Here is a 24769-nt window from a genome sequence, read left to right as displayed (position 1 = left end):
TATCAGTGAAGCACGTGCCACATCTCGACGAACTTGTAGTGTATCGAGACCGATTAATAACCCGCGACTTTCGTAGCTTGGTAGTTGGTGAGGATTGTTCCACGGTAAGCGCCGTAGGGCGAAGCGAATGAATCTGCGTTGTATCGATTCGATTCTATGAGCTCCGTTTATGTAGTGAGGGTTCCAAACGACAGAACAGTACTCCAAGGATGAACGAACAAGCGAGCAAAACAGAGATTTTAAACAGTGCACGTCTGTAAAATGTTTAGCCATCCTCATAACAAATCCTAGGTTGCGAGAAGCTTTAGAAACGATATAGCTGATGTGTTGCTTGAATGTCAGTTGCTCATCGAGAAAGACACCAAGGTCTTTAACACACGTCGTTCTGACTATCGGGGATCCTTCCAGAAAGTAATCAAAATGAAATGGCTCTTTCTTCTTCGAGAATGTGATGGTCGAGCATTTGTCAGGATTCAATTTCATACGGTTTACTTTACACCACTCGGCGAAGCTCAACAACTGTCGTTGAAGAAAACCTGCATCTTCTGGGCTTCGAATGTAATAGTAGATCTTAACGTCATCGGCAAACGATAGACGAGGGCCCTCTAGAGTAAAGTTGACGTCGTTGAAATACAGTAAAAATATTGAAGGCCCGAGATGACTACCCTGCGGAATTCCGGACGAAGCGATAAACTCATTGGAAACGTGATCGCCGATTTTCACTGCTAAACGACGATCTACAAGATATGACTGCAGCCACCGATGGATGCTAGAGCCGAATCCAAGTCTTTCCAATTTAGCAATTGTTATATTGTGATTTATTATATCAAAGGCAGCAGAGAGATCGGTGTAAATAGCGTCTGTTTGTAAGCCTTTTGACATACCATCAGTCACGTAGCACATGAATGACAATAGGTGGCATAAAACCATGTTGAGTGTCAACAATATATTGCTTGCAGTGGTTGAAAATCGGTGCCAGAATAACCTTTTCAAACAGTTTAGGAACTGCACTAAGCGATGTGATGCCACGGTAATTGTTCACGTCTTTTTTGTCACCTTTCTTATACACTGGGAACATAAAAGAAGATTTCCATAAGTTGGGAAAAACTTCTTTAGAGAGTGACATCCGAAATAGTCGACAAAGGGGAGCAATTACACCAGTCGAGCAATTTTTCAATATAACTGCCGGTAAACCGTCAGGGCCAGAGGAGGTAGACGACTTCATGCAAGCGATTGCCGTCCGAATCAAATCCTCGTCAATATGAATGAGATTTAAAGAATTATTAGATTCTGGAACGTTGAGCGCGGCGAGTGTAATTTGTTGCGGGCTTAAAGTTTCGTTTGTAAAGACACGAGAAAATTTTTCCGAAAAAAGCTGGCAGATTTCCCGCTTACACGAACCAGTAAACTCTCCAAACTTCATTATAGAAGGTAACTCAGACTCCTTCCTTTGCTCGTTCACGTGTTTCCAAAAAGACTTCGGATTGGATTTCAATTTCCGTTGTACATTTTTCAAGTAGCTGACATGACAACGCTTGACAGTTTTCTTATATAATTGATTGATCTGGACATATTGATTACGCAGTGTGTATCCGCCATGTTTTGAATACCGTTTTAGGACGGCTCTTTTAGTCGTTTTCAGTTGTCTCACTACGGTGGTCTGCCATGGTGGATGCAGGGACAGCCGTTTGGATCGTTTTGCTACAAAGAAGTCAATCGCGTAGCTCATGACGTTAGAGAACGTTTGTACAGCAGCGTTGACATCATCATTGTCGAGAATTTCCTCCCAGTCAATATGTATTAGAAAGTCGGTCATTTTAGTGTAGTCAGCTTTATTAAAATTATAGCTGATGATGTCGGTCGTGTTGTAGCCATCTGGTGGAAGATTAGAGTTGAGCACAATATGAAGTGGCGGGTGATGTCGAACAGATTTGACCAAAGGAAACGGTGAGGCACTAATTATAGGTGCAACATCTGCTCTGCTCGAGAAGCATAGATCCAGCATTCGGTCGTTTTCGTTGGCAACAGGATTCGATTGGCGAAGTAAGTTCACACTATAACCGTCGAGCAAGGTCGTAATGCCAACATGGAATGTTGAAAGCGTCGGATCAGCGAAAAAGAATCCACCGGAAGTTCCTTGCCATTTGATTCCGGGAAAATTGAAGTCTCCAACAATTAAAATTTCGTCGATTGGACGCGCGTGAGTTGAAAAAATTTCATGAAGGGACTCTAAGTGAGCATTGATTAGAGCAAGATCGCGACATCGATCAGGTGGAAGATAGACCACGCAGAGGAAGAGTGTGAACTCGGCTAGCTTGACACTGATCCACAATTGCTCGACACGACTACCAGGCGTTGATTCGATCAACTGCGCTTCGAAACGTCTATGTACCGCAACGAGCACCCCGCCTCCGGTAGATTTGGGACTGTTAAGAGTACTGCGATCGGTTCGAAAAACTTCGTAACTGGCACCAAACCCCTGGACAGACAGCGTGTTTTCTCGGAGCCAAGTTTCGGTAAGAGCGATAATGTCAAAACAATCGTCTGAACTTGCTAACAAATACTCCTCGACACATGAGTTCATACCACCGACGTTTTGGTAGTAAATCTGCAGATTGGAGTTACTTGATCGGACTTGCGATGGAAGGCTGGAAACTGGGATCGGATCAGTGCTAGAACCGTTAAATGCAGATGAGTACTTGCCATTCGTGGTGGTTTGGAAGACCCCCTTTTCGTTTCCGCACACAGGACCGGGACGGCTGACGATCGCTGGCGGCACTGGCTCGACTGTGGGGAACGTATCGGGGGCTTCCATGATGCTAACTATGTTGCGTCCCAGTCCAACCTCAAACGATAAATCACGCGCATCAATGGTGCTGGGCAGCAAGAGGTTTCCAACGAGGGGTAGACATCTACAAGCGCGAGCAAGATCAGGACTTAGATGCAAATAAAAAAGACAATACTTGCCGTGGAGAAATGTTTGGAAGACTCCTTCATCACACCCACACACAGGACCAGGACGGCTGGAGGACGCTGGCTGCAATGGCTCGACTGTGGTGAGGGGTTCAGGAGCTTCCAAAATGCCTATAACAGTGCGTCCCGGTATATTTCCATGCAATCTCATAACGTCATTGGTGTTGTCAAGAGGGAAAAAGGCGATCCAGGTGTACCTTGCTGTTCCATACTCACAGGCGTACTACGGTCATTCTTATCTGGAGTAGGCGGAGAAACATCGATAGGCGGACACCAGACATCCTGCTTCCGGTTGTCCTCAAACTCGCGAAAGAGGACACCTTGAGGCCATGTGTCAGGATTAAGTGCAACATCACGATACTTAGCAGGAATTCCAACTTTGAAGGAGATAAAGTTCAGGGTGTTGACGTCCATTCCTTTTTTCACCAGCGGGATGACCGAAATTTCGTCATTGCAATTCAGTCCATCTTTCGTTAGTTTTTCGACCATCTCTTTACTAACGCTGGGATGAAAGCGAGAGAGGTAGATCCATGCAAGAGGGGAAGCTAGCGGAACCGTTGCAATATTGCAGTTTTCGGCTGGTTTCCGCCCACCCATCAATGAACTGCTTGTCTCAAATACCTCTTCGCGACGACGTTTAGCAGCCGGACGAGAAACTGGATTCGCTGGCACCGATGACGAAGTAGAAACGATGCGAGACAGGCGAGATATTTGCTGGCTATTTTTTGTTATTTCGGCTTTCAGCTCAGCACATATTGACTCAGTTTTTTCAGCAATAGCTGAGACAGCACACCCAATGGAGGAAACTGTCTCGCGAAAACGAGCAAGTTTTATCAATTTACAACATTCGTCACAAATCCAGAGCAAATTGGGGTTCTCGTCAATTACTTTCAAAAACGGCTTGTTTAGTTTTGCGCACTTCATGTGGACTACATGATTGCAAAAACCCGAACACCCTATGAAATCATCATCTGATTTAACGGTTTTGGCACACCGATCACAAGCACTAGCCATCGTGCACAAAACTCACAATGCTGACACTGAGGTTCAGATGGCGCCTCAAACGGGAAAAATAGAGTGAGTAGTTGGATTTCTATATAAAACGAAATCTTCGGTAGCCGGCACTATCGTTCCAAACAAATCACAAACAGCGACCAAACGGATCGAAAAAACACTTCGAAGTCCTTCGCCTCGACACGACACGAAACACAATCCGGATCTCGTCGAAATCGTCAATAACGCAGTGGGAAAAACGCTCAAAAAACTCCGAAATAATCAGAAAAACTACCAGAGCGAACAAACACACAACAATGGCGGTAAGTTGTAAGTACTCATATTAGAAATGGATCAACAATGGACCTCTGTCTGCCGGGTTTGTTGAATGAAAAAAATGGCATTCGGTTCAACGGTCTGTTTCAAAATCGCAAACGAAGGCCCCGTGTGTGCCACCCGTTGAACGATTAATTAGACTTTCATTGGACCAATGATCCAACGTATTGGACCAATGAAGGACCACCGTTGAACGTGGAAGGCGTTGGTCGAAAATTTTAGAACTTGATTTGTTTAAGTTTTATATGTTCAGCATTACTTTTGCATGAGAGTGTAGGCAACGACTGAAATGTTTCTACAAACGTCACTTTGAAGTATCCTCCTTGCTGGCCTCTCCTGTTATTCTCCTTTCCGAATCCATTAACCGCCTGTTGATGTGTATGTGTCAAAGTTGTGAAAATTTTTATTATGTTTTTCACATCACGAACTCGAATGTTATATTTACCTATTTTTATCGTTAGGAAACTATATAATTTCGCTCAGGATTTGCACTGTTTTTAACAGTGATTGTGCAGTATTGAGTTGAACAACGGTGGAACCGAATCGTGGTCGAAAAGGTTCTTTAACTTAGAATGATGATTAACCTAAACTCGTTTTGTTCCAATCTCATCGTCATCATCATCGGAAGCAGCTTGTCAGCTAATTAAATCGCTTTCCTGTGTGCCCCCGTTTTGCTAGAATTGTGTGCTCGGGTCTTTTCCCAACTAGCTAAGCGAATCGGTCGATATGAACAGTAGTAGTAGTGACACCGGTTCGTCCTTCTGGAAGAATAATTCCACTAGAATCCCAGGACGGCCAACCATGGCCACCAGAATGGTACCTGGAGGTGGTGTTCGAAGTGGTCCGGGTGGTTCAGCTTCTTCTGCGGGTAGCAGTTCGTTCCAGGATTATCAAGAATCTGTAAGCGATGCGTGGGATCTGGGGGACGATGAGTTCTGCATAATTTCCAACGTTGTGGACACGCCCCGAATATCTAGGAAAGTATCTCAGTCTGCAGCAATGAATGTTATCAAGACCCACAGGAGTGGAAGTGATAGGGTAAGAACGAGCGATGTGATCGGACATAGCAATACAAAGACAGATATGCGGAGTTCCGATGGTAGCGCAGTCAGAAGTACAATGACCGTAGTGGAAAATCTCGATGGACTGAACATTAGCCGGAATGATAATACGAATAGTGATAGTGGCGTTGTAAAGCAGCATAATCATGATGGAATCAGCCATATCAATGATAGTCGGTGAGTAGCATGGTAGCTAGACAACGGTACAATGTCCTGCTAAAGAGAACTTTTAACTTTGCAGACTTCGGCAACGTTTTCATGCTTACCCAGGCCGTCCACAGTTGCTAAAACTATCCTCCAATATAGCGTCCAAGGATGTGGAATGCGAATCGAAGTATGAAAAATTTACAAACATTCTGGACGCGCCGCTTCTAAACTTGATTGCACTGAAGGAACTAAGTTGGTCTGGCATTCCGCGAAAGATGCGAGCGGTCACGTGGCGATTGCTATCGGGATATCTGCCAACAAGCTTGGAACGAAGAAATACTGTCCTCGAGCGAAAACGGGTAGATTATCAGAAGCTAGTTCAACAGTACTTCCACGTCGACAACCGGGACGAAACACAGCAGGACACGTACCGACAGATCCACATCGATGTGCCGCGAATGAATCCACATGTTTCACTATTCCAGCAGCATTTGGTTCAAGAAATGTTCGAAAGAATTCTCTTCATCTGGGCCATTCGACATCCAGCGTCGGGATATGTTCAGGGTATCAACGATCTTGTCACACCATTTTTCATAGTCTTCCTTCAAGAGTCTGTGGGGGCTGGTGAGTTTCGCAGAACGAATCGGATGAAATGGTTTTCCGTTACTGATGGTTTGTTGTTTTCTTTTAGATAAGGATCTAGAACAGTGCCAACTGGGGGATCTTCCGCAGGATCAGCGGGATGTTATTGAGGCGGATGCTTTTTGGTGTCTGTCCAAGTTTCTAGACTGCATTCAGGATAATTACATATTTGCCCAGCTGGGCATACAGGAGAAAGTTAACCAGCTGAAGGAATTGATCCAGAGAATCGACGGTACGTTTTCGGATGCCTCAGACAAAATCACGGATATCCATTCTAACGGTTTTACCATCTCCAGGTACGCTCCATCGCCATCTGCAGTCGCACGGTGTCGACTATCTGCAGTTCTCCTTCCGATGGATGAACAACCTACTAACACGTGAACTGCCACTGTACTGTACGATTAGACTGTGGGACACCTACCTGGCCGAGTCCGACGGATTCGCCGTGTTCCAGTTGTATGTGTGTACCGCATTTTTGCTGCACTGGCGCGAGCAGCTACTACAGGAAAAGGACTTCCAGGTGAGTAAGATTGTTAGTTGAAGGGGCCAATATTTAGTTATTAGAAGGGGTCAATATCGCCGATAATGGGTTTTCCTACTGTACCTCAATGACGTCAATTATTGTGTGGAAGATCTACGTCCCCATCGTTTGTCGCAACACTAAACCTCCCACCAGGTGGTTGACGAATTCGTGTATTTGGGCTCACTGGTGACCGCCGCTAATGATACTAGGAGAGAAATTCAGAGGCGTATTTTGGCAGAAAATCGTGCGTACTTTGACCATCTACGAAACGCTCATTAGACCGGTTGGTCTCCTGGACTATGTTGGCTAAGGACCAACGAGCCCTTAGTCTTAGTGGCGGAGTGCAGATGGAAGACTGAACGAGGAGACGGCGTATGAGCCACGAACAGCTACTAGGGGAACCACTCATCGTATGGATACCTAAAATTGGTCGACTACGATGGGCTGGGCATGTCATAAGGATGCCGGACGACAGTCCAGTGGGACACGAGAAAGAGGAGATAGGTAGATCGTTCAAGTGGAGGGCGATCTACAAAGTATCCGTGCCTTGAGAGGCTGAATTGAAACAAAATTGTGGTGCAAATTTTTCTCTCGTTCGTAGAAAAAGTCTAACACATTTTTCAGTATTAATAATATAATTAATATATAGAATCTGTTGAGAGGAGAGAGCAACTGATGGCAAATAAGGCGCATGAGTGTATTGGAACTGCAGAATGCACATTTGTACATGTACTAGATGTGTTCTGAAAGTTCAACAGTTAATAACTTTTCACAAGTGATTTTCAGACGACAAAATCGGAAGATTTTCAAGCAACAAAACTCACTGAAGAGAAGTTCACTGCAGATTTTTAGCAAACGCGCTTCCCAAACCAGCTGGAATTAGAACAGCCTTTCGTTGCGATAATGACTATTGCGATTGTGAAAAAAATTGTGTTGTTCATATTGCAAAATATCGCAGTTATTATTTCTCAGTTGCGATTCACTTGCGAATTTATTCAGCAGATTTTTATGTTATATGCGTTGCAAAGCGTTACATGCGTTACTTTTTTGTAAGTTATAGGCGTTACATGCGTTATTTTTTATAAGTTACGGAGCATTACACGCGTTATTTTGAAGTAGGCATTACAAAGCGATATATGCGTTACTTTTTTGTAAGTTATAGGCGTTACAAAGCGTTACATGCATAGTGGAAATTCATAATTGAAATACTGTCGGAGACTTCTCCCCGTCGATTATCTCTTTAGTGATATTTCTGTGGGTGAAAATTCGTCATCAAGTTTCGCTGACACAAAAAATCACTTGTGAACTTCGAGGTTCAGAGTTTTGGGATGCTTGTTTCATGAATCAAAATCTCGTAACTGAGTTTTTTAAAAAAATCTCTTGAACTGATTTTTCCACGATTGATAATAAAATGAATTGTTGATCATGACACTGCAACTGAGTTCAATTTGTGCAGGTTTTCAACCGATTTTTCACTTTTCTCTATCATCATATGATAAAGCAAGAAGAACTTTCTGTAATATTACTTATATTGAGGGAAAACCACAATTTTCTTTAATATCTGTATCAAATCCGCATTTTTTTAATCCGTATAAAATTCAATAAATTTTACCAATGTACTTGCAAATCCGTAGAACACTGTAAAATCCGTACATCTGTTTACTCTCCGTGTCATTTCGAAAATGGTGATTTTGTCGTTGAAGGCAAGGAGGGAGCTCCGAGAGGCCGAAATGATTTGAATATATGACTTTACTGCTCGAAGATTCCTGACACAGAAATCTATCCAAATGGTTTGAACGCGCTCATCGGAATGTTCGTCATTTTATTCTAGGAAATACAAAATTGGATCGGCTTCTTCCTGGGGTCATCAGTTGAAAAAATATCTAGTCTGGAACTCATAACTACGGCCTTTTAAGAAGATGCTTCTGGCACTTTTTTCCTATCTAATTTTGAATTCCGCATAGAAGACTACTGATTCTTTTGATTGTCGTACTGTTGTTCACTAACGTGAATTTGCTCTAGGAATTGTTCCTAATATCAAAGATAATCGAACAAACGGTTTTGCACATATGCAGTTTAATTGATACCGATTATTTTTTATTCCCTCTTTGCAGGGTCTGATGCTACTGTTGCAGAATTTGCCCACCCACAGCTGGATGGATTCGCATATCGGTGTGCTGGTGGCGGAAGCGTTCCGCCTCAAATTCACCTACGCCGACACGCCGAAGCACCTGGAGGGCAAAAGTTGACAACATCACAGCGACCGCAACTACAACTACTGTAAAAATTATCTCTATAAGTTTATCTGAGGTGAGCGATCGGCGCTGAACATCGGAACCTCGGTTCGTTCGTTCTTTCGTTCGCTAACCAATTTAACGTTTCGGTTGCCTGTCTTCGAGGACGCCTGCGCGTGACGAGCTAACGCAAAACCTGTAGTTTCAAAAACACATTTTAGACCAACCTATATAGGATGCATACCTTTTTCGACTAGTTTTGGTATAGATAATCAGAAGAAACAAAAAAAAACAGAAAACCATTAGTTTTTTGTACATAAGGATCCTTCCTTGGGAAGCAAAAAAAAAAAAAAGAAAAAATCGAATTGAAACGTATAAAAATAGAAAGGGAAAAATAAAAGGTTTTTTTCAAAATTTTCCCCAGTTTTGTCGATGGTAATAAAGTTCAGTCACCTGAATAAGACGCCATCAACAAACTACTAAAAAATGTTATCGAGGTTTACTACGAAAATTACAGTTAATGATTTGTATCACTAAAATACAACGGTGCGGCAATGCAGTTTTTAAGATTTACATAGTGTTATACTAGAAAAATAATTGTATGAAATAAATCAGGAAAGCAAATCGAAAACTGACCTTTTGAAATTCAAACATAATGATACCGTTTATAGAAATAATTACGAATATATGATTAAAACCAACTGTATACATAAGTAATCAATAAACAATATTATAGAAAAAACACGTTTAGATGTGATTATCACTCGCTCAATGGTGCCTGTTTATAGTTTATTTACTAAACTTTATTATGAAGTCTACTTATCTGAACAAAAAATCTACATTTTTCAGTTTCAAAACGTCAATGAACTACGTTCATGGTTCTTTTGTTTTTATCCGAGTGTTTTGCAGTATGCTGTCAATTTCGATTCGTTATTTAGTTGGTGTTTGAACAATCGAAAGAGACAGTAAACAAAGATATCCTTATATTTCTAGATATGCTGAATTTGAGATGAACTAAACTATAGAAAAGAAAACATTGTGCACCTATCTCTCATCGATAGGAGCCCGCATCAATAACAATCGGCATCGTTGACGTTGGTTGCATAATACGAAAACAGAATGTCGTCCAACAGCGAGGAAAAACTTTCGGTCGTCTGCATCCACCGTTGCCGACAGCTAATCAATTCATCGAAATCGAGCTGCAACACCTGGTCGAGGAAATCATCGGCCGTCACTTCCGCGTACTTCTTGAACAAATCCTCGTGCACCTTGCTCGATTCGCAACTGCAAGATCCTCCCGGTGGGACCTCACCGGCAACTTTTAGGCTGTTTTTATAGCTGATCGAAAGTAAATTAACATCGTCTAGATTGACAATCGAGTCGATGATTTCTTCCGAATTGATCAGACAGGGCACATTTCCGCTGCTGTAGTCTGCGTCGTTCCGTTGGGAAGTTTTCTGGACACCACTAGAGTTGGCATGTACCGAATAGTTAGTATCAATTATCGGTACCAATTTGCGAAGATTCCTTTCCCCGGTAGCAGGGTCCACCTGATTCTTGTATTCCTCCACGAAGTTGTACTTGTTCAGGTAGGACATCAACCGCTGTATTATCTCCACCGTGTCCTTCACTACTTCCAAGTCACAGTCGTCTTGCAGACACGCCAACAGTACTCCCAGACAGCCTCTCAGTGACAGTTCATTCAACACTTTTCTCAGGCGCAACAGGATCTCTTTGTCAGTCAGCGTGATAATCTTCTTATGTTCCTTCGAGAAAGTTACGGTCGGAAAGGTACCATCGATCATTCCCTGGTGCTGGAACTGACGGCACATCACCACCCGCCAGAACTGCAGTGCATTAATCTGCACCTCCCAGTACAGGTCTTTGACGGCCGAGAACGCCAGCACCGAAAACACACTGTCCAGACAATGGGGCAGAATTTTGTGGTTCGAGTAGATCTCCCGTACGGTGTTGACCGCTTCGCGCCGCACAATGCCCTCACTTTCTGTGTCGAACACGGTAATGAGGTGGGTCTGAAAATTGAAGAATTGTACCAATAGTCATCTCGTTAGTAGAGTCGTGATATTATTTTGCCGATCACTTGACTTCCAATCAACGCATTGTGATTAAATCGGAACCAATCACCCTCACACTTAAATCCAATTCTCGAGCTCGGTAAAGTGAAATGCCGAGATCGATCGGCAACTTTGCTGATTACTCAGTAATTGATGTTATGTTTTCGCAGATTCGCAGAGATTTGGCAAGATCTTGTGATGAACTCATCGGTAATTAACAATTATTCCGAAATCAGTAAATGCGTTTGCCGAAAAGGCAAGACAACTGTCACTTACGTTTTATATTTTCGCTTGGCACTACGCAATTATTTTCTGACGAAATTTTTCGGAGAAAATTTCCAGAATTAGTTCAAAAGGAAGAATCTACGTAAGTAGAATAACTACAAATTATTGTTGATTATTTACGGAAAGCACATTCCAGATCCTGCCTTCACTGTCGGGAAGTCATTATAGGATATGGCGAAGAACTTTAACGACATGTCGACCAACATATTCGACAACAAACTGAATTGCATATTATCAGACCCTGTCAGCTTGGAGCGAAATCAATCTTCAGTTCAGCAACGCCATTATATTCAACATATCATGTCAATTGTATGGGTGCTCAGTGCTGCTATTTTAGCGCGCTCGAATTTGACATTTCTCTTCCCTATTTCTATGTATGAGATTCGATGCGGACTCGCCTGAGGGCCCCATGTTCACAAAAATGGATGTTGCCAATGATTTGTTCGTGAAATGTGAGAGCTGGATATCTTGTTAATATGATGTCTTTGATATTATGTAATGTATTTTTTTTAATGTTTTTAAGGAAATGAAATTGAATCTTAATACCCAATTGAATGTTTACAGTAAAAAAAAAGAATTCTTTGTTTACTTTTAATTAGGTTTTTTGCACGATGACGACACAAATGAACTGCCGATGAATCAAGTTCATCGTTGACAGCTAGGTTTTGCACGATGACCACTCGAATGAACTACCAATGAACTACCGATGAATCAAGTTCACCTTTTGACAGCTATCAGTGGTTTGTTTTGATTTTCAGATGAAGATTCAAAGTTCTGAAATGACCAAAAAGTGTTTGTTGAAATCGTGTTCCTCGGTAAAAGGGACTGAAAAAATTGTTCTGTTTGCTTTTCCACTACCAAGCAGAAATTTCTTTATGAATAGGTTAAATGAAAAAAGGAGAGAGAAGTGGATTGAAGCCCTCAGACTGAGTGTAGGTTTCCGTTCGCTCTGTCAGCGGGGGACAATCCGTGTGCGTATGCGGATAGTTTGGGATTTTGCTTGCTTTCAACTGCATCCATATCGCTAAATTTGATGACCCTTCGTTTCATGTAAGGCAGCGTGCAAAATTCGAAATCAAACGATGAACTTCCGATGAACATATCCACTGTAAACAAACCACTGATAGCTGTCAAAATTAATTCATTTTGTTCATTTTTGTGAGGTTATGACATGTTCGTGCAAAACCTAGCTGCCGTGTCTTTGTTTTGTTTTGCGACTGCAAATTAAAAATTGAAAATGACGAAAAAGTTCCTGTTAAAAACGTGTTCCACAATGAAAAGAACTAAACAGATTGTCCTGTATGTGTTTCCAGCATCAAGCAGCGATATTTGTATAAATCTGTTTAGTGTGAGGCGACTTGCAATTTTTAAATTCAAATGATGAACTTTTAAACTGTAAACAAATACACGGCGACTGTCGAAAAAAGTTCATTCTGTTCATTTTTGTGAGGTTATGTTATTTTCGTGCAAAACCGAATTACTGAAGGCTTAGTAATTCATAAATTTTACTTCGTTACTTTTGCCGAACATTCAGTAAAGGTTATACCGAACAGACAGTAAACTTTTTGCTGACAATTTCGGTAATAACTGATGTCTGTAATATTCGAACACACGTATCCTTCTAAACTAAACTGGCTCGACTGCTATCCAACATATGAGAAATATCAAGAAAACATCATATGAGAAATGACCAAAACAAAAAAAAACTTACCATCAAGTTAAGTTTCGCCAACGAGTGTTCCCATAGCAAACGGATTCGTACCATGTGCGAAAGACAGCGTAAAGCCGATGCCCGCACGTACGGTTCTGTGTCGTTCTTGGCTGCAGCTTCAACCACCGCAATAATATCACATTCCAAAATTAATTTCTGAAAAGAGGGGAATTCTGTGGAGGGAGAACAAAAATTCTGTTAATCTAAATTGAGCTAGGACATAAAACGGAAACTGATTACTGATTTCGGAAATTTCCACTATCGCAGTCAGCAATTCCAGCGAAGAATCGCGAACCTCCCAGTTGCTATCGTGCAGCCTTTTGTAGATGATCCGACCGATAAATTCCAGCCCGGATCCAATGAGGTTATCCATCAGCAAAGCCAAATTCGGTGCCAAAAAATACTCGATCGAAAGCTGGGTTAGTTTTAGGGCCAAAACCACATGCTTTATGGATGAAGGAAAAAAACGAATCAAAAAATTACACACGTTGCAACACAACGATGATCGTAAGCTTACCCTCGGTGGCAAGTTTGGGTTCCCTAGCAGGTTGAGCATAAAATTTACCACCGTTGTCGATTCGATACATTCATTCCAAGTAAATTTGTAGGTTTGAATCAACGAATGCAATCCAGTAATGATTGCGGCCAGAAAATTGGGTTTCGAAAGAATCACATTCGTTTTGGAATAATCGCACTGATTTTCGAGGTAGCACATATCCGGCAGAAATTCTTTTAGCACGTAGATAAATGCCTGGAACGCAATGATGGCCCGTTGTCTTGGCAGAGTCTGAAGAGAGGTGATACTCTGAATCGATTTGATAGCCAGTTGAGTTGCATCGTTGGCGTGTTTGGTTTCCACAACATCTCGGCAAGCATACAACAAGCGGATTGTGTACTCACAGGAAATATCGTACAACGAGCTGATGAACTTTTCGATATAATCCGGCGGATTGTCATTAACGAGACGCATAATTTCGTTAAGCACCGGAAATAGCTGGAGCAAGAGAATTTGATCTCCGAACTTTATACTCTGATGCTTAAGAACTACTTCTTCTGGAGCTCGCTCTGCTAAAAGACGCCATGCTTGGTAATGTATTTGAGCCATCAACATTACATTGCTAATATTTCCACGATGGATGGAAAAATTTAAATAGTTCAAAAAATTTATCGTATATTTTTCAAATGGCAACGGGATTGCCACCTTATCTTCTGGAGGAATATCCATACAGCAAAGGCGTGTACTGTTAGCCAATATGTGGGTCTCCCAAATTTTCGCTAAAAATGTATGATCATGAATGGTATCCGCGTAGACCCAGAGGTTGCGCTCGCAGTGAAATGTGATCAATATGTAGTATGCTGCACGTGATTGCTTCTCACTCTCGAGCATCTTTCGGAACAAGGTGCACATTAAACTTAGCATCGATGACATAACGCGCTGGGCCTTTTCATCGTCCACCAGAACCGCATTCTCTTGCACTGGACTTTTCCACATGGCATCCAGCAGTGGCGAAAGTATGCTCCGAACGATTGCCAGAACCGTTTCGTAATCGCCAATGGAACCAAACTGATCCAAAGCATCGTAAATGAATAACGATGTTTCTTTAGTGATGTATATCGTTTGCAGTTGACCGTTGTAGTAATCCAAGCAGATCTTCCACGAACCAGAAGTTTTGATCCAGTGCAAACCAGACGCGTGAAGAGAAACCGCCTTCAGAACCATTACGTGGCCTAACATAACTGAAGGATGTAGCAACTTAGGCTCTTTTCGAATACATTCCTGTAGCCGGTCCAGCATTCGTTTGCTTTGCATTTGAACGAAAACCGCTTCGTCGTTGACAGTCATAGCTAAGATTTGTAACGTGAAAGCGGCCACATCTGCTGATGGTACTACCTCACTTTCCCATTGATTTAATGCATCGTCCAGCCAACGGGACACTTCAGGAGATTTCAAAAGTTATCGGTGTTCTGTCAAGATATATTTTTAATTAATTAACCTACAGTGATAACGCACTAGCTTACCAGAATTATACTTCCCAGACAGATGAGAAAGCATCATTTCAAGATAGACATCATTGTTGATCTTGAAGTTCCGGTTTAACAGCGCCACCAACACCTTGTGGAACTTGTTCTTACAGTCGTCCTCGCCATTTACGGATTCCAAGGTCATGTCCCGGGCCGCGTTATTGCAACTTATGTTGCCGGTTAATGATGTTTCGAAACACGACATTATGAAATTATTCAGCACAATTATTCTGCTCTCATTTTATGTTGCCAGCACTTGGAATAGTCTGGAACGCTCGGTGTTCACGGGTAAATATTTACGAATAGCAAGGCACTTGATACGAACGCAGAGAATCTAAAGAATCTTGTATCGACGTGAACCGATACTATGTGGTGAAATTGCTCTCGATGGACTACTATTTATTTTTGTTGTGCACATGGCTACATTGGTGTGAGTACAGATTAACTTGCTGTTCAATTTGTTTGACACTTCGCTTCAGACATAGACGTCTACTTTGGTGGGAGTGCAACCAGAGAAATACGTTGCGCTGATACAGTTGTGCGACAAAAGACAACGTGATTCGAAACATCGACCAATGAGCCTCCTGCAGAGCTAATGAATGTTATTTTCATTGACATCAAATAGACGAAAATGGCGAGAACTTAATGTCACTCTCAGTTTCGCTTGTAAACTACGAGAGCGAAATCCATGTGCAGTCAACGACATAAGCGGAACAGTAGTTTCAAAATTTGTGTTCTTTCTTTCATTTGTCTTTTCAGTCATTTGCTTTTTTCAGTGAAACTCCCATAGTATACAGTGTCGGTATTCAACCGAAGCTTTGAGAATCGAAAATAACAGAAAAAGGTTACACGATGACTTTTACCTGTTGGTGCTCGAATTTGTAGTAGTTTTTTTTCCAAAGAGGTTCTGGGATGTAATTAGTTCGATTTGTCATATTTTAGTCACACTTTATAGCCAAGTGTGACAGATTTTTAATACATCGATGAAACAATGAGAATTGAAATTCTGTTGACGCTCCCTGAAGATGTTAGTTTGGTTTCGTCTTGTCATAGAGGAAAGAGTTGACAATTTTACTCTCTCATTTTTTTCAATGAGAAACGAAAAGGATTCGTCTCTCTTCGTTTGTTCTGGTTGCGGTCATTTACCAATGAGACAATAAAATAAAGAATACGAGGATATTAGATTGGATTCTTTCATTGATAATGCGTGACAATTTAAAGTTCTGGCCTCCTGTCATCATCGACTTTAAAAAGTAATTTCAATAATTAATAGTCAAACATTTCTACACCAAACGAAAGAGAAAACATTTTTGTTCTCTTTGCTCTAATAGCTGTTTAGTGCTATTAAAGAACAGTTATAATGTTATTATTACATCGATGAAGCTAATGTTTTTTTAGTGGAAATTTGTAACAACTCGATCTGTTTCAGTTCATGCACATAACTGGTGAACAGGTTCGAAAATATTTTCAAAAACCTGTGTTAATTTTAAATTTGTTCTATATTGCCAAAAAAAGCTCGCTACTCGACCCGACCCCTCTTGGTCTTTGAAAAGGTGCGACTTCGTTCTGGAAAGATGATAAAAGTTATATTGCCGATTTTCACAAGAGTAGTACACGTGTTTCACGCACATGTCGCTAAAACCACGTATGAATCCAATCGGAATAAAACAAAAATAAACTTGTGAACCTTCAGCAAAAAAAAAACATTATCGTGTTGCATATGCTGCATCCAAAACAATTTCGTAATGTGGATTGAGCACCCAAAATAGTGTCGATGACATCTGCAAGTGTTTGCCAGGTTGTTAATTGAAAATTTTACACACAGTTTTTATAGCTGTATGTCTGTTATTTAGAGTTCATAATAACCAAAAAAAAACATGAGCGTACAGAAATTGAAAAGCAAAAATTAAATAATAATTAAATGATTTCCTCAATATGCTCTTTTTCGATTCTTGAAGAGCAATGAAAAATTTACTCCCATTTTACCAAAGCCTAGAAAATTATGGATTGGCGGAAACTAGAACTTTGAAATGAAAAAATGAAATCGTGTTTTTTAAATCACCATCTTCATTTCCCTATTATTTTGATACACTCTCCTCCTAGAACTATTCAATAAAAATTGAACACAATTTAAAAGGAACGATCAAATATTTCGATCAGATACAGAGCGAACGAACACAGCATGAAATATTCGACACGACGATATTTGATCTGTAAAAAAAGCTCTTCGTCCGTAAGACTAGATAAATTCAAAAATTCAGTTATGTAGTAAAAAAAACTATTTGAAACTAAGGATTTCAAATGTTGGAGCTGTTGAGAATGTTTAAGTGAGCCACATCTCAAGGTTGTCCTTTCTATCTCAGGAAAACAGCTATCGTTGAAAAATGTAAAAGTGGCTACTGATCGATGAATGTTCGAGAATGAAACATTAGTTCATTTAGAAAATATGTACCAAAAAATCTGACGTCCAACGACCCAACGACTGCGAAAAAACTTCGTTTTGCGTTTTTCAATAATGGTCGTTTTCCTAAGATTGTAAATTGCCCCTGACTCAGTTTGGGTGAACGATGTTAAAAGTTGAAACAAAATTAAAACAGCAACGCAACAGATAAAAAAGTCGCGCAACGACACTGTTTGCCCCGCCTGTGTGACGGCGACACTGCCAATCGCAGCGCCCATGTCATTCGGTTTTTCTTTGGTGATCACATTCTGCGTCAACGCTTTTTGCTTCGTATTCACGCATTCGTTGGTAGTCGGTCGACAGGTTCGAGTCGAGTTGTCGTCACCATCCGCCTTTTCATCGCCTTTTTTTCTTCCCAAGCTGCAAGTTTTCCGAAGAAAAAAAAGTTAAAACTCAACGGAGTTTTATCGGTTTACTGGCCTTTCCAGACGGATTAGACAAACTCTGGCTCCCAAAAGTGTGGATTACGGGCATCGAAATGTAGCGGTGTGATTGCAAGTGCAGGAAAACGGGAAGAAATTTTTGCATGAAAGATTTTTTCTGTTCGATGCGTGTTGTGTGTAAGTGTGTGTGTTTCTGTGCCTACTTTGGCCTTTTCGAAGGCGAGAGCAATCGAGGTTTTTGTGGAAGCACAAAGTGAAAAATATACAAAAGCAAGAAAAATGTCAACATCAGAAAGGTGCGTTTTGTTATGGAAAAAATGTGATGCTTGAATTTACGGTGGAAAATCGGTTTTAATTGTTGATCACAATGGTACCGGTGAAAATATGGCCTTCTAGTGAATAATAATTGTTCGAATCATGTATTTCGCTAGATTACTCAGCTAGCAGATGCAGCAGTGTGGCTCGTGTTTCTGTCAAAATCGATACGATTTTTTTTCAAGTTTTCCTTGCGCGGCGCAATGCTCCCGTTCTCTGCTTCACCCGGCCGGTGATTTGTTCCGTACTGTCTCCCTCATTTGTACTGCCAGTCTTGTGGCTTTAAAAGGGAAATAAATGGGGGAAAACAATCGGGACGGTTGGATGGTGACAAAATATGTGGAAATCATCGAAGAAAAACGAAGCCCACCGTCATCTGTTGTCTAATTCGCCGCCGGGTGGAAGCACGCGGAGATGCAAAAGATGAGCATGAAGCAACATCGTTTTATTTTGGGTGTGACACTGCGCTTCGTTCTGCTATCCGGTTGCTCCTTCGCAGACGATGCAGCACAGGAAACGGATACCCGTCTGGGTTGAATGGTTGCAGTTGTCAGTTGCTAGCAAGGTCAACGTCAGTTCATTGCAGACTTTTAAAATCCGGCGACCAACCGAGATGAAAATTCTCGATTCCACGGGATATCATGATTTGTATATTAGCCTACCACAAATAAGTTTTCTTTTGAACACAAATGTTCAGTGACATGTCTGGAGAAAAGCCTGTATGATGTACTAGCGGAGGCATAAAACCTTTACTTATAGTTATTTATTTTGTTGGCTGTGGCCAAACAAGAATATGATAAAATCGTCCCACAGTACGGATAGTGAATGTGTGTGTGTTCTCTTCTATCTTTTCTTCTATTTTTGCACCGATGGAATCATCTGGCGTCCGGCATCACAGAGTGGAATGGGTGGAAATAATCGAGCCTCGCACCAAGGAGCATATGTATGCTAATCTGACGACGGGGGAGTGCGTCTGGGACCCACCGGAGGTAAGGCTGTTTTTTTTCTTCCTTTTATTCCTTCTTTTGCCGTTGCGTTTTATGACGCCTCGTGTTGTGCCTTCTGCAGGCTCCGTTGCTTGCGTTCATGTAAAACTAGATATAATTGCACCCAAGACCGTTGTTCCTCACACTGCGAGAAAGTTTACGGCTGATCTGTGTCTTACACGCGTTTCCATTGATGGTTTCCTTTTTTTCGATTTTGTACGATTGTTTTTGTCGGTTCGGAAGATTGCAGACAAACATTTGTGATAAAACATTAAACTATAATATAAATCGCATTTTGAATCGAACGACTACAATCTGTTATACGTAAAGAAAAACCGAAAAAGGGCATTGCATTTAGTAATTAGAAAAACAACTTGAGCTGTGTGGGCGTTATCATTACTGGCGTTTTGCGGAGTACGCGTTATAATGAATAAGTTCACAGTGCTGTGAAAACGATCGCAGCGGTTTAGATTGAAATGTTTTGCACACAGCACCGCAGCTTCTAGTTTGCAGGCGTATAAGTAACAAAAACGGCAACTTGATAGAGGCTATAGCCTGGCTTTCATTATGCGACCCCGCTGGCAAGAACCGCAGTATAAACACACGCGGATTATGTCGGGAGCTGCGGGTCTGTTATATTTATTGAGATTAATGGGGTTGTGATGAAAAAGAGTTCCAACTTGTCGATAATGGTATCAAAATTAGGTGGAAAAGCACGCGGAATCGTTTTCAATGCTGGCGACGGGAAGGGGGCTTCTTGTTAATATTGGAGTGGGAAAGAATATCAAATTCTAAGTTTGAACATTAAGTTGGGATCTTTTGTAAACTTTGTAGACAAAAATTCCGTTTTCGAACTCCTTAATTCCCCTTGTAGACTTCACGCTTATTCTGTAAATTGTAGATATCTTGGAAGAAAAACTACAGCAAACTTGTTATCAAGAATTGTAACACTAATAAATAATACCCTGGGCATTGGCCGATGAGCATCAAACTACACCTAGTAGGTTGATTGCATGTTAAATGTAGAATGTTTGTTACTTTCTCTAGCATTTGTTACTTTCACTCAATTCCATACTAACCTAAAAAGATGTTCAGTTTCAGTAGTCTTCAGGGTTGTTGGTAGAATCATTGTTATGGAGCTTTGCTGCCGTAATGCAGATAGTTGGTTAGTGAGTATCAGGCAATGTTGATACGTAGCCAGCTGATCGTCGTAGGTGATTAGCGATTTACATCGGAATCTTGTGCCCTGACCGAAAGTCAAATCAGATGGTATGGCTTTCTTTCGTTGCTGTTGTAATTGTTAGCGAATTCAATTGCTTATAATTCCGTATAAAGTTGAATGTATCCAACAGAATAGTTTTTTTTTCGGTTGAAGTAAATACATTTTCCTCATATCGCGATGGATTACTTCTTAACATCGTTAGTTAGCTGGAGGTTGAGACGTCAGTCTCAAGAAACGTTGAAATTAAGGTATCTTGAGATATGGTTCCCCATTGCATTCGTTCTTAATTTTTATGTAAAGCTTTCTAACGAATCCGGTTTAGCTCCGCGGTTCCAGAAACATTGGATTTTGGGTTGGTCACTCCTGTGCGGCTTGGTACGAAAACTAATGTATTTTTTTCAATATCACAAATTGGAAATTGCAGCTGAAGGTTGAATCTACAAAACGGCAAAGATAACTTGGGTAAAAACCTAGTTGTGATGAATTTTTTTTTATAATTCCCAAAAAGTTCCAAGGTTCCCATTATTTCAAAAATTCCACGAGAAAAAGGAAAAAGAATCCCAAAAATTAAAAAAATTATCTCAAAAATGCAAAAAGTCCCAAAACTTTTCAGTCCAGGAATTTCAGGATTTAACGATTTTATTGTTTAAAATCGCTAAAACTAAACTTGTTAAATCAAAGTATTCCAAAATTTCAATAATCCCAAAATACCCTAAAAAACCCAAAATCTGAAAATCCTTTAATACGGAAATACCAAGAATCTTTAGAATACAACAAATCCCAAATAAACCAAAAATCTTAGAATCAAAAAAATCAAAAATATACCAAAAAATCCTAAAATCTAAAAACTATCCCAAACTCGCAAAAGTCCCAAGATTCCCAAAATTTCAAAAATCCCTCAAAAAAAAAAATTAATCCCAAAAATTCCATAAATCTAAAAAATTCTGAAAATCCCAAATATCGTCCCAAAAATCTTTAAAATCCCAAAAATTCCAAAACACTTCGGTCCAAAAATTTCAGTATTTAGCTATTTTAGGGTTTAAAATCGCTAAATACTGAATTTCTAAAATCAAAATATTCCTGAATTTCAATAATCCCAAAATAACTCAAAACCTCAAACATCCTAAAAATTACAAATATCTCTAAAGTTTCAAAAATCATGAAATTCTAAAATCCTTAAATTACAGAAAAAATCCAAATATATCAATCCTAAAATTACTGAAAATCTTACAAATCATAAAATTTTTCAGAAATTTTAAATCTGAAAATCCTGTAGTACGGAAATACCAAAAATCTCGAAAATCCCGAATATACTACAAAATATAAATAAACCAAATATATTTAAATCCCAAAAATGTACCAAATATTTAAATAATCTAAAAATTCTCCCAAACTCGCTAAAGTCCCAAGATCCCCAAAATTTCAAAAATCCCACAAAAAAAAAAATAATAATCCCAAAAATTCCATAAATCTACAAATTCCTGAAAATTCCAAATATCGTCCCAAAAATCTTAAAAATCCCAAAAATTCCAAAATTCCAAAACCTTTCAGTCCAAGAATTTTAGGATTTAGCGACTTTATTGTTTAAAATCGCTAAATACTGAACTTCTAAAATCAAAATATTCAAAAAATCATCCAAAAAATTCCAAAACCCTTCAGTTTAGGATTTTCAGGATTAGCGATTTTAGGGTTTAAAATCGCTAAATACTGAACTTCTAAAATCAAAATATTGCAGAATTTCAATAACCCCCCAATATACCTCAAAACCCCAAACATCCTAAAAATTACAAATACCTCTAAAGTTTCAAAAATCATGAAATTTTAAAATTATAAAATCCCAGAAAAAATCCAAATATATAAATACTAAAATTGCTGAAAATCTTACAAATCAAAAACGTTTTCAAAATTCGAAATCCCTAAATATGAAAGTATCAAAAATCTCGAGAATACCAAATATCCAACAAATCCCAAATAAACTAAAAATCTTAAAATCCCACAAATCAAAAATGTTCCAAAAATTTCGAAAATCTGAAAACTTCCCAGAAAGCCCAAAAAATCATAAAAATTAGAGAAACTCCAAATTCCAAGAATTCCAAAAATCCCAAGAATCTCAAAAATCCAAAGAATCACAAAAATCCTAAAATTCCCGAAAATCCCATCAATCTCAAGAATCCTAATAATCCCAAAAAGCCCAAATATCGTCCCAAATTACCCACAAAAAAAGAAACATCCCGAAATATCTCTAAAACAAAAAAAATCATGAAATCCAAAAATCCTTAAATCCACCCAAGAAAAAACGAAAAACCAAATATTATAGGAATCTCAAAAATTCTTAAAATCTTGAATATAATAAAATTTCAAAAAATTCTAAAATCCGAAAATAAGAGAATCTGAATATCTGAAAATACGAAAATACCAAAAATCTCGAAAATTCCAAATCCCAAATATCCAACAAATCCCAAATCTTAAAATTCGAAAAATACCAAAAATCTAAACAATTTCAAAAATTCCAAAAACTGCAAAAATCTCGAAAATCCCAAATAAATCGAGAACCTAAAAAATCCAGGGGCGTCTCGTCCTCATCATGTGCACCTCGTGCACTGCACAATCGATCAAATTGAAGGAATTAATTGCATCCCCCGTGTAATTATTTATATACTCCACGTGCAATTATTTTTATACTCTCTATTTTTTCGATGAAAGCATGTCGGATGGCTACGAATATATAATAATGAGTGATTTTGTGCATGCATCTTAGGGAGAATTACATATTACGACAATAACAGCCAAACTTTTCATATCGCATTGCCGTGGTACTCTGAACTCGAGTACTTTGCCTTGTGCCCCGAAATTGCGTACATTTATACATCCAATTATAATTTCAAGCATCTCTTGTAGCTGTGCTATTATCTTGTCCGTGCACATGAGTTACTGCACAGATTCAAGAAAAGAAAAAGAAATCACTCAGCTCAGTTCTGAGAATTGTTGCTCTCCCTGTCGCTTTTGGCTCTCTGAGAACTTGTATGCACCCCCCCTAAGGAGAGGCTTATGCTTATGGCAGTTGAAAACAAATTGCTGTCTCAGTTGCAACGCTGAAGTAGTTTTATTGATGAAGTTATTGAAAGATTTTCTTGACCTGCAGGGCACCGAATTCTTCTATTGTAACGATGATACGAAATAAGTTTGAAAAACCAATCACTTAGAAAAGTATATTGTTATTTCATTGTATTGAAAAATACAAGCGAATATCTATTCCTCAATCTTTGGTTTTCACTTACAAAAAACTGTTATTTACGATATCGTACCACTTAATCAGTACACAACCTGTAAATTTTGTCACAAGGCGCCACTGCAAAAATTCCAAGAATCCCAGAAATCCCCCAGAACCCAAAAAAAAAACCCAAGAATTCCAAAGTTCTCAAAAATCCCATAAATCTTGAAAATCCTAGAAATCCTCATAGTTCCAAAAATCAAAGCCAAAAATCCATTTAATTCAAATAATCCAAGAATCCCAAGAATCTCAAGAATTCCAAAAATGTCAAAGCTCCCAATAATCGCTAAAATCCCGGGTATCTCAAAAATTCAGAAATCGCGTTATATTCCAAAATCTAAAAAATACCAAAAATCCCAGAAATTTCATAGATCTCGGAAGTCCCAGAAATCCCAAAAGTTCAAAAAATCACAAAATTCAAATAATTCCATAATCGCAAAAATCCCAAAAATCTCAAAAATCCCAAATATCTCAAAAACCTCAAAAATCCCAAGAATCCCGCGAATCCTAGAAATCTCCATGAATCCCAAAAACACCCAAGAATGTTAAGAATGCCAAGAATCCCAAAATTCTCAAAAATCTCATAAATCTAAAATCTTAGAAATCCCCACAGTTCCAAAATTCAAAGCCAAGAATCCCTTCAATTCAAAGAATCCAAGAATCTCCAGAATCCCAAAAATCTCAAAAGGCTCTAAAATCCCAAAAAGATTAAAAATCGCTATGATCCCAACAATTCCAGAACTCCCAAAAATTCCGAAAATCCCAAAGTCGCAATAATCCCAAAAATCTCAAATATCCCAATAATCGCAAAAATCCCGGGGATCCCAAAAATTTCAATAATCGCGTTATATTCCAAAATCTCAAAAATACCAAAAATACCAGAAATTTCATAGATCTCGGAAGTCCCACCCAAGTAGCAATCCGCAACTAGTTCTGATACGACAAAGTCCAAACTATGTTGCAACAAGAGCACGAATATGTGTTTTATGTTATACTGGTTAAAACATGGTTACAGCAATGTTTTATCATAACATAACTAGTTACGAAATAGTTATTTAGGTTTCCAATCATAACATCTTTGTGTCATATTGAATTAAATATAATTTATAAGCTATCGTTACTTAATCCA

At 39.5% G+C, this 24769-nt stretch overlaps 3 protein-coding genes across 7 annotated transcripts in view; 2 read left to right on the top strand and 1 right to left on the bottom strand.

Annotated features, from left to right (window-relative positions):
- Nucleotides 1–4703: 4703 nt before the first annotated feature.
- Nucleotides 4704–9605, top strand: LOC131434703 (TBC1 domain family member 22B-like). The gene is made up of 5 exons (XM_058601725.1): nucleotides 4704–5540; nucleotides 5605–6134; nucleotides 6202–6384; nucleotides 6449–6672; nucleotides 8790–9605. The coding sequence occupies exons 1-5, from the start codon at nucleotides 5029–5031 to the stop codon at nucleotides 8922–8924; spliced, it is 1584 nt and encodes a 527-aa protein (XP_058457708.1). The 5' UTR covers nucleotides 4704–5028; the 3' UTR covers nucleotides 8925–9605.
- A 72-nt stretch (nucleotides 9606–9677) lies between these two features.
- Nucleotides 9678–15412, bottom strand: LOC131434697 (uncharacterized). Its single transcript, XM_058601710.1, has 5 exons — nucleotides 15000–15412; nucleotides 13498–14945; nucleotides 13221–13425; nucleotides 12981–13153; nucleotides 9678–10942 (listed from the first exon to the last, which is right to left on the bottom strand). The coding sequence occupies exons 2-5, from the start codon at nucleotides 14821–14823 to the stop codon at nucleotides 9980–9982; spliced, it is 2667 nt and encodes an 888-aa protein (XP_058457693.1). The 5' UTR covers nucleotides 14824–14945; nucleotides 15000–15412; the 3' UTR covers nucleotides 9678–9979.
- A 2334-nt stretch (nucleotides 15413–17746) lies between these two features.
- Nucleotides 17747–24769, top strand: part of LOC131434678 (hornerin-like) — a 77232-nt gene continuing 70209 nt past the window's right edge. For 3 of the 5 annotated variants that reach the window (XM_058601694.1, XM_058601668.1, XM_058601658.1), the window contains exon 1: nucleotides 18150–19150. In XM_058601694.1, coding sequence (XP_058457677.1) covers nucleotides 19031–19150 — 120 coding nt within the window. In that variant the 5' untranslated portion in view covers nucleotides 18150–19030. The other 2 variants (XM_058601685.1, XM_058601678.1) reach the window with 1 other exon arrangement.

Source organism: Malaya genurostris, chromosome 1 (assembly GCF_030247185.1).
Source record: "Malaya genurostris strain Urasoe2022 chromosome 1, Malgen_1.1, whole genome shotgun sequence".
NCBI lineage: Eukaryota > Metazoa > Arthropoda > Insecta > Diptera > Culicidae > Malaya > Malaya genurostris.
The sequence above is the reverse complement of the archived record's forward strand: the minus strand, read 5'-3'. Positions and strand labels throughout refer to the sequence as shown.

What these genes read in the sequence shown, in the direction of transcription:
- LOC131434697 (XM_058601710.1), bottom strand. Translation starts at nt 14,823, where the DNA reads ATGACTGTCAACGACGAAGCGGTTTTCGTTCAAATGCAAAGCAAACGA. An exon ending in AGTGGAAATTTCCGAAATCA is followed by an intron (nt 13,154 to 13,220) that starts GTAATCAGTTTC and finishes CTCCCTCCACAG; the next exon opens with AATTCCCCTCTTTTCAGAAA. An exon ending in TGGCGAAACTTAACTTGATG is followed by an intron (nt 10,943 to 12,980) that starts GTAAGTTTTTTT and finishes TTCAATTTTCAG; the next exon opens with ACCCACCTCATTACCGTGTT.
- LOC131434703 (XM_058601725.1), top strand. Translation starts at nt 5,029, where the DNA reads ATGAACAGTAGTAGTAGTGACACCGGTTCGTCCTTCTGGAAGAATAAT. An exon ending in TCAAGAGTCTGTGGGGGCTG is followed by an intron (nt 6,135 to 6,201) that starts GTGAGTTTCGCA and finishes GTTTTCTTTTAG; the next exon opens with ATAAGGATCTAGAACAGTGC. An exon ending in TACAGGAAAAGGACTTCCAG is followed by an intron (nt 6,673 to 8,789) that starts GTGAGTAAGATT and finishes CCCTCTTTGCAG; the next exon opens with GGTCTGATGCTACTGTTGCA.